This window comes from Takifugu rubripes, chromosome 6 (genome assembly GCF_901000725.2).
Source record: "Takifugu rubripes chromosome 6, fTakRub1.2, whole genome shotgun sequence".
Lineage (NCBI taxonomy): Eukaryota > Metazoa > Chordata > Actinopteri > Tetraodontiformes > Tetraodontidae > Takifugu > Takifugu rubripes.
Window position 1 is genome coordinate 10,476,836 of NC_042290.1, and position 9,051 is coordinate 10,485,886.

At 51.1% G+C, this 9,051-nt stretch overlaps 1 protein-coding gene across 3 annotated transcripts in view; it reads right to left on the reverse strand.

The window, feature by feature from the left end:
- The window catches only part of LOC101061716 (zinc finger protein GLIS3-like), an 8,506-nt gene extending 419 nt beyond the window's left edge, over positions 1-8,087 (reverse strand). For 2 of the 3 annotated variants that reach the window (XR_003888832.1, XM_029838071.1), the window contains exons 1-11: positions 7,794-8,086; positions 7,246-7,565; positions 6,829-6,967; positions 5,650-6,745; positions 2,380-2,541; positions 2,198-2,308; positions 1,511-1,649; positions 1,331-1,403; positions 502-644; positions 213-389; positions 1-125 (exon numbers count right to left, since the gene is read on the reverse strand). The exon at positions 1-125 is cut by the window's left edge. Coding sequence is in view for 2 of the 3 variants with exons in the window: in XM_029838071.1 (XP_029693931.1) it covers positions 4-125; positions 213-389; positions 502-644; positions 1,331-1,403; positions 1,511-1,649; positions 2,198-2,308; positions 2,380-2,541; positions 5,650-6,745; positions 6,829-6,967; positions 7,246-7,507 (2,424 nt within the window). In the remaining variant the exon portion in view is untranslated. Of the gene's footprint in view, positions 126-212; positions 390-501; positions 645-1,330; positions 1,404-1,510; positions 1,650-2,197; positions 2,309-2,379; positions 2,542-5,649; positions 6,746-6,828; positions 6,968-7,245; positions 7,566-7,793 lie in introns of all 3 variants that reach the window. The other variant, XM_029838072.1, reaches the window with a different exon arrangement.
- Between the last annotated feature and the right edge of the window lie 964 nt (positions 8,088-9,051).

Below are 9,051 nucleotides of genomic sequence, written 5' to 3' on the forward strand. Positions count from 1 at the left end.
ACGTCAGCCCTCCATGTAGATGCAGGAGACCTGGCTGGTGCAGAGGTCCACGCCGTCCTGGAACCCCCCTCCCTGCAGTTTGGGGTTGGGATGCGCTTCCTGTGCTTGGCTGTGGAAGTCAAATCCTACACACACACACACACACACACACACACAGTGAAATGTGATGCCAATAAAATGCTAATCCCACCACAAGACCGTGGTTTCATTACCTGTAATGCAGCCTAGAGCTGCTGCTGCTGAGGCCCCCGCCCCGCTGGGATTACCGGCGGCGGGGGGGAGGCCGCCGCTGAAGGTGTGGCCTCGCATCAAATGACTCGTGCCGGCCGGCGCTGTGATGCCACCATATTGTTGGGGGTGATGCAACATTTTCACCTGAGCAGAGAGATCTGGGGATGGGGGGGGGTGGGATTTCTGTCACTTCCTGCCTTCGTAAAGTCGTAAAGACGGAACGTGCACACACCCCCCCCCCCCCCCCCCTTTACACAGCCGGACAAGCACCTGGATCGGGATGGGCTGGATCGGGAGGCCGGCCCGGGTTGTTTTGCATGCTGGTCTCACCGGGAGGGTTCAGGAGGCAAGTGGAAGAACCAGGCCCACACGGGTCCCTGGGGAGGCGCTGGTTGGGGGAACCGTCAACAAACCTGAAATATACCGGACTGGCGTTAACAAAAATGGGCTTTAGCTGCCCAGATTGTTCATCTGGAGAAACAATAACTGTGTTTCAGGGAAACGGAGGATTAAACTAGCAGATTTAAATGTTGCTAAGTGGTCATGGCAACTGGCAACAGTCTGCTGTCAATCAACAGCTCCTGAATGAAGAAGCTAATGAAATCTCAGGAAAGCGGCAACGAGGATTTCACAATTGATTTCACAGCCACAGAGAAGTAATTGTATAATCTTTTCCCTCCCACTGGATCTTAATTGGAATTTTTTTTGATTTCAGGATTCACTTATTGAATTCCTTCGCCGCACTTGTCGGTGGCTGTAGCATCCGCTAACGCCGGCGAGGCTTTCACGGGCCGATTGTCTACCCAGAATCCTGCAGTGAAGGCCGCTGGCCCGCCGCCGCCACCGCGGAGACAATGGCGAGGAGCCGCCAGCTTCACCGGGAGACGCTAGCTAGCTAAACAGAGCTAGTTTTTAACAGGCGGATGTGATTTGTGCACATCCGCACAAATCAAAAGGCTGAATCAAAAGGCTTTCAAAACAAGCAAATATCATGTCAGTTATGGAGCTAAAGGGGGTTTAGATGACTTACAGGATTTGTTGGGCAGTTTTAAAGAGAAAAGCCTCACATGTTGGCGACAACAGCGACAGGTAAACACACCTGTAATCATTTTCCAGGGAGCAGAGCAGAGCCAGGTGAGGGTTGCCAGGGGCGTCGTCTCCCTGTGGGGCAGCTGGGGAACAGGGATGACACACACTTCAGGTCCGTCCAGCGCATTTTACGGACAAAGCTCTCATGTTCGGGGGCCGACGGCCTCCAACCGAGACGAGCAGAACGTACCGAACACGCCGGAGAGCGACTCCGGGGTACCGGGGGACGGGTTGGGGTTGTTTTCTGCCCTGACCAGAGGAGAGAGAGTTGGCTGCAGGGGGCTGATGGTTAAACAGTCTGTCAGGGCTCCCTGGGTGGCTGATCTCATCTGCGAACACAGTAAATCATCCACTGAGGAGCAGGAAACAGGACAAAGGAACCAAAAATGAGCTGCAACTGCAGCTGAAAGTGGGATGAAAGTCTCGTCTAGCTCGACAGCCTCCGTCCTCGACGGCTGCGGCATAAATAGAGGAACACACACCCGCATCACGCATCAAACACACACTCACCTGAAAAGGGAAAAGTCACAATTCAGATCAGTTCCATTTAACTTTTTTTTTTTTAAGAAGAAGAATGCATGTGGGAGACTTTTTAAATGTCACTTTTAATTAGCAGCTACCCACCTCCTCCTGCCGTATCTATGGTGACATCAGCCTCAGCGAGCTAAAGTGGATAAATCTGTCATGATGCAAAACTATAATAGAGAGTTGTGGCAAAAGCAAGAAAATTTGACAAACACGTGTAATTATGTGTAAGGGGAGCTAGTTTTCAGGTGTCACACACAGCATAATAGCATCATTAGCTCCTCTGCTCTCTTTTGTCCACCACTGTGGAGGAATTACCGTCCCCGTCTTCCCGACAAACGGGATCTTTTACCTTTTTCCGTAGCTGCTGTTCTTCAGAGGAGTGGGATTTCACGTGCTTCCTCAGGGAGCTGGGATCAGTATAACGCTTGGCGCAGCCGGGCACCTGACACGTGTACGGCTTCTGTACGCGCACAGACAAACCAGAGCGTAAATCAAGCGCTCACGTCAGAGCAGTGCAGTTGTGCGACTCACTGTTTCCAGATGTGTGCGCTGGTGTTTGGCTCTGTCGCTGGAGTTGCTGAAGGCCTTGTGGCAGCCTGGGTGCTGGCACATGTAGGGCTTCTCCCCAGTGTGGCTCCGCAGGTGGATTTTCAGGTTTTCTAGTCGGGAGAAAGCCTTCTTGCAGCCCTCAAACTGCAACATCCACATGCAGATGCCACTGTTCAGTCGCCCCGGATAAATAACACATTCTAAGGTAGTAAAAGTCATTTCTGTTTTGTAATGCTATAGAGAGCTATAGGCAGCAAATCTCTCTGGACAGAGGTTGTGTGGACCACTGTGTAGGAGGAGGTGAAGAGGATGCAGAGAAAGCCTTTTGAATTCTTAGCCTAAACTTCTCACTGCAGCAGTTTCATGCACATCTCGACTGGCGGAGGTTCTGCAGCCGTGAGGCAAAACAACAGTTCACAGTGTGTTTTGGTTTTACGGGACGTTCCTCTGCATGTGTGCATCTGTCCTAGCTGATATGTGTTTACAGGCCGAGCCACTCCTCAGTGATTCGATGCCTTTTATTGCCTTTAGCGAGCATCACTACCGGAAAATGACCAGTTGCTGTCACACACCTGCTGGCTGGGTGAAGTGTTGTAGTTCCATAGGCAACCAGCAGGGGTCAGTGTACACACTACTATGTTGTAATTAGTTCATCCAACGTCAGCCTGTCTGCCTGCCTGTCTGCCTGCCTGTCTGCCTGCCTGTCTGCCTGCCTGTCTGCCTGTCTGTCTGCCTGCCTGTCTGCCTGCCTGCCTGTCTGTCTGTCTGTCTGTCTGTCTGTCTGTCTGTCTGTCTGTCTTCCTCCCTGCCTGCCTGTCTCCGTGCGTGTCTTCCTGCCTGCCTGTCTGCCTGCCTGTTTGTCTTACAATTGTGATGACATCAATGTTAAAATAGTTCCTCGGAGCTTATTTTCCTTATTTTTACTCTTCCTCTTCTCCTTCCCGGGGGGTCAGGAATGTCCTGATACCTTATAAAGAAAACACATGGACCATGTCTAATTTTGTTTTTTTGCTTTTCTTTACCCTCCTGGACCAGATTCCTGACATGCTCTTACCCCTTAGTCATCACATCATGCAAGAATTAAAATATTTTCATTTTTCCGCTCAATAGCTCACTAATAACATTCCTCTCATTCCAGAAGAGAACATCCGAACGCGATTGCAAAAGTAACTAGAAACAGAATTATTTCCAAGATGCACCAGTTAGTTAGTATTTGTAAATAAGCTGTTTCTAATAGCCGTGCACGAGCTGCTCTGCTTTATCCTCCTTCATATGCATGTGCGCCTTCTTTGATCTGCTTTAAACATCAAAGAACAGATCTGAGTCTGGAGGTTGGACCCCAGCAGCAGCTTCCTCTGAGCTCATGGCGCTCTCGTAAAGCGCCGAAGGCTTTTCAGCTTTTATGAAGGGACATTTTGGCTCCGGAGAAACCAGCATGGCTCCTGAGTAATAGATTGGTGTTGAAGCCAGCGCCGGACGGCTCCTGGCAGGTTCTCTCACCCTGGCTGAAGAATGACAACACCAGGCCCTGCCAGCTCTGTCTGGGCTCCACGCTTCCCTTGTTTCAGGATTGTTCAGTCCCAGCTTTACAGTTTTATTTTTGACCTACAGCCACTCGCACTATAACGTGTATCTGAGCAGACCATAACGGGGGAAAAAAGGCCCCCGAATATAAACGAACTTCTGCTGTTGAAATGAGGCCTCCAGAAGCATCAGGTTCAGATTACACACAACTAACGGGGGAGCCAGCTCAGTTTGACTGTAGATGGATCCAATCATTGCTCATAGTGAGAGAAATTAAGACGGACGTGTGTGTTTTGGGGCAGCTTGTCCCAGATTGGGTCGCTCTGAATGCTTAAAGAGGACCGAAATGACCCCGAAGGACTTTAAACAGAAGGCAAAATACGCCAATAGATGGTTTGTTGTTGAATCATCATTAAAAGCTGGTGAGATGACGGCTACAAGCCCGGGCCTGCCCTCCATATGTAACATGAGCTACCTCATTGTTCTGCTTCACCTCATTTATCACGCGTCAGATGAGAGACCTGCCAGCCCCCCCCTAAAAAAATAACACTATCTTTATGTCCATTTCGCAAGTACAAAGCTGACCTCCAGAATCTTTAATTAAAAAGAAAAATCTCTCCTTTGCCACAACGTAACAGTTTTGGACCATTTTTAACTCTGAAGGTGTGACCATAAATGTTGGTTCCAAACCTAAATTATCACCTGAAACTCTGGACACAACGGGCGGTGGTTGCAGCGCCATGGCAACAGCAGCGGCTGGGCTAATAAGTGAGTATTTTGGTCCGAAAGGTCGAAGCACAGGTATGCAGGTGGTTAATAACTGACTTGCTGTAAGTGGTGTGATGAAGAGTGTTTGGTCGGGAGTGTGCCGATTGCTCATCAAAGTATTTGGAGGGAGAGGAGATAAGAAGAGTCGGAAACAATCGCTGCGTCGTTGTTTTTAGCCAAACGCTAGCAGAATCTGCTGTGGTGTCACTGTACACATACACGATGAAACTTTGGCAAATATGCTGCATTACGAGTCCTTAACTTTCTGAATTCCCTTCCTCACGCCGTCCAGAATGAAGGACGGAACACACAACACAGGTCATTGCCATGGCAACCACTACACCTCTTTATATTAGCGCGCTGGCGACAGCCGCCGCCGCCGCCTCGCTTCTGCTCAAAGCTTGAATTCTGTGACAAAAGTGAGGAGCCGCCGTCCATTCAGTCCCCATTCATCGTCCACGCTGAATGCAGATATCAATAATGAGTGAAGCTAACGAGTATTTCAGAGAGCCAAACTGGGTCAACACCTTCCCAGTCCTACAGCCAAGCTCGCCAGTCGGTGGCCTGCCAGAGTCCCCGCTGCCGGGCCGGGTCGCTACAAAGGAGCCGTGAGGCCGTGCCAGATCAAAAAGAGCTCAGCTTGTTTTAACTGCATAATTTAGCTAAGCCACATTCATTATCACAGACCTGTGCTAAACGCCTGGCGTTGAAAGAAAGGTTTTGGATCAAATCCTTGGACGTGAATACAGAGAAAAGAGACATTTCTGTCCTTTTTCCTTCTTCTTCATCCCGGAGAATGAAAGAATTCAAACGGACCGTGGCCCGGAATGGAAGAACGGCGGTTAAACTGATCCCAGGTGATCGAGCTCCAGCTTTTTCAGGAGTAAACAGTGATGAAGTAAATAAGCGCCCCGACGAGGCAGCATCAGAGATAAATATACAACAACAGACGTGCCGTACCGTGCACTTGTTGGGTTTCTCTCCTGAGTGGACCCTCATGTGGATCAGAAGTTTGTATCTGGCATTGAAAGGCTTGAACCTGCGTGGACAGCCCATCCAGTAACAGGGGAAGTCCTCAGCCTTCCGCTGGTCCACGTGCGTCTTCTCGATGTGCCTCACCAGCTCGTCCTTGTGCTCGTGGACGGCGCTACAGTTCAGCCACCTGCAGCAGTGAGTCCCGGGCTCCTCCAGCTCTCCCTCCTCTTCCTCCAGCATGGGCACCTGAGGTATGAAGCTCACCCTGGGAACCTGTGCAAGGGGCTCCTGGGGGTGCTTCGCTCTGGAGTGACGCCTCACCAGGTGGACGTGCTGGTGGGAATGGTAAGGCGGCGGTGGCTCCTGTGGCATGGCAGCATCACGGAGAGAGGTCACCTGCAGGTCGTGTAGCGGGCTCTCCGGGGGTTCGCCGTAGGTGTCCGAGGTCTTCGTCACCCCCAGTCTCTCATGCGGGAGACACTGGTGCTCCACCGCCATATTGGCCTTCTGGCTCTCCAGGTTGCCTCCTTCTTCAAGTGCCCGTAGATACCCGTATTCAGTCTGTGGAGCCAGAGCCTGAGAAGGGCCGATGTAAGGATGAGGCTGGGGGATGGAGGACCCCTTCACGCCTAAAAAGTGACCATAACCTTCAGGCTGGACAGGCGCGAGCACGGGGTGAGAAGCGGGAGAGCCGTGGCAGCCATTGATGTAGGCCACCAGCGAGGTGGGCGAGGTGCGTATGATGGAGTTGAAATCAACGCCCATGACGTCAGACAAGGGCGACATGGACAGAGCTCTCTTCTTGGACTGCCTGGGGCTTCCAGCCTCACCTACAAACAGGTACGAGGGGAGGGAGGCGGAGGTGCTGGCGCCGCCCGACGCGCTGGTGCCAGACATGGCCGTGCCGGGGGAGAGGCTTCGCTGCACCCCCGCCTCGCCGGGCTGCGTGGCGCACTGCGGCGGCCCCACTGGCGGAAGCACGCGATAGCCATATGTCCAGTCATGTCTGCCGCTAAACACCGACTGCGTCTCGAACAGACTCAAGGTGGTGGATGCCAGGGACTCTCTGGACAGCAAGGATCTGAAACAGATTGTTGTGGACTTTAGCCTCACACGGGAGGTTTAGCGGGCGCCACGTCGCCAACTGTTACCGATATCGCCCACCTGGCGTCGGCGTGAGGGATCTGCACGCTCTGCGGATATGACGGAGGAGGTCCGGTCATGGGGCTGCTGGTGACCGTGAGGTTAGAAGACGCTGGATGACCAAAGACCTGCATGATGGGCTCCGACACCGGCCAACCTGCTGCACAAATGGAGCTGAGATCCGCACATATGGACGCAGAGCGCCCTCAGCCCACTTTACCTCACTCGCTTGAGCGGGAGAGACACTTTCTGCTCTGTTAATCACAAATGAGCTTTTCACCTCCTTACATTTTCCTCTGGAGAAATTTTAATTTCTACGCTTGGTTAATTATCAATACCAGAGGGAGCCGTCAGCGACGGGCTCGATCCCGAAACCCTCTTCTGGACACTAAAACCACAAAAGCTTCCGGACCTTCTGATATTTTCTAAACCGGGTACCTTTGTAGGAGCAGGCTCCCGCATGAGTGGTCGGCCCGTAATGATGCCTGTGCGGGGGCTGAGCCGGAACGTTCCCATCCTTCCTGTTGGTCAGAACCTGCCTGCGGAGGCACAGGGACGGCAGGACGACATGGCTCCCATTCTGGCCGACGCAGGAGCCCAGGTTGGCCCTCGGAGGGGAAGACCGGTGTCCTCCCATCATGCTCATGGAGGGGGACATGTTGCAGGGAGACACCAGGAGCTGGCATCCTCTGCCGCTCATGGCCGCAGCGGATGCTTCGGCAGGAAGTTGTTGTGAAATAAACAAGCCTAGCTCATATCTGATGAGTTAAAGAATCAAAAAGTCAAGGCTCACTTTAAATAACGGCGACAGGCAACAATAAATACAGCCCCCTGCTGTGCTCACACAAAATATTTTCTAACCAAGATGAAAATGAAGTGGAAACATGGCGTCGGCGTGACAGTTTGGGTGCCCGAAAAAGTGTAAAAGTGGACAAAAACAAGCATCCAAACTAAACCCCAGCATCTTGGGTCATTGATTCACTCACCTGCACCTTTCTGCACGTCTGGGTGAGCGGCTCCGGCGCCAGCAGCAGGTGTCCGGCCGGTGTGTGTCCCTCTGAGTTTGTGATGAGTGTGTGCTCAGCAGACACGTCTGGGATTGAGTGGCTGCGTCCGTCCCGCCTTCACTCCTCTGTTTCCAGGAACTTCTCTGCTTTCACTGATTCCTCCTTTTGTCCTTGGCAGAAAAGCCGCATTTCAAAACCAGCGCGCCTGATTATTTTTCCTCCCACCACGTATTCACGGAAGGAGTTGGAATAAAAAGAATAGAGGCATATTCCAGCTTGGAATAAAGAAACCAGGGCTCCGGAGGGGGGCGCGAACGTGCACAGGTTGCACGCGAACTTGTCTCGGTTTCTCAGGTGCGCGGCGACTCGTGTCAGAGTTCAACGTCAGCCCAAGTCAGAGTCAAAGGTCGCGAGAATGCATTAGTCTGAGTTGATTAGTGGATTATTGGGAGTTGATGATTCGTATGAAAAGCATCATGTGTAAAAGAATCGAAGAATCGAAGCATAAATTCTGCAGCAACACAAACACGTAATGTAGTTTGTGTACAAATGCAGGTTCAAACAGTGTAAACACAGACAACGTGAGATATTTCCATCTTTTCCAGCCGTAGCATAATTGGCACCTTGGAAGAATGTACCTGTTCCACCCGCCCCCCCGCTCTCCTCCACACCCAGACCCTTCATTGTTCAACACTTTTCTCCCGGCTCCTGAGGTGTTTGCTCTGCAGAGCTTGCTCCAGGTTGCCGTGGAAACCGGCGTGTTTATAGAAGGCAGAATGGTGGCCGCTCTTCGGGGGAAAGGGAGGGACCCCGCCTCTTTAATAACGATGTTAATAAACGTAAAGGTTGACAGTCGAAAGCTGAAAAATGGAGAAAAAACAGACAAAAACCTGCAGAAAGTCTCTGATGACCCGAGTTGTCAGAGTAATGGATAAGTCAGATCAGCTCATTTTGTTTCCAAAAAAAGCTCCTCACCTATTTCACTGTATAAAAGTAAAAGAATCACAGTGTAAATAATCGCAGCCATTGATTATATGATGAAAAAAGAAGATTAGCTCTTGTAACAGAAGTGGAGGTCAACACCCTGTACACCGATATTAATATTTTAAATTATTTATAGCTCATTAAACACATCAGGGACCTGCACGTTGATGAATAGTAGGTTTCAGGAGGTTCCCTTTGTGTTTTATGTTTAGAGCTCTGTTGCATTATGGAAGAGAGATGAATCTTTTTTATG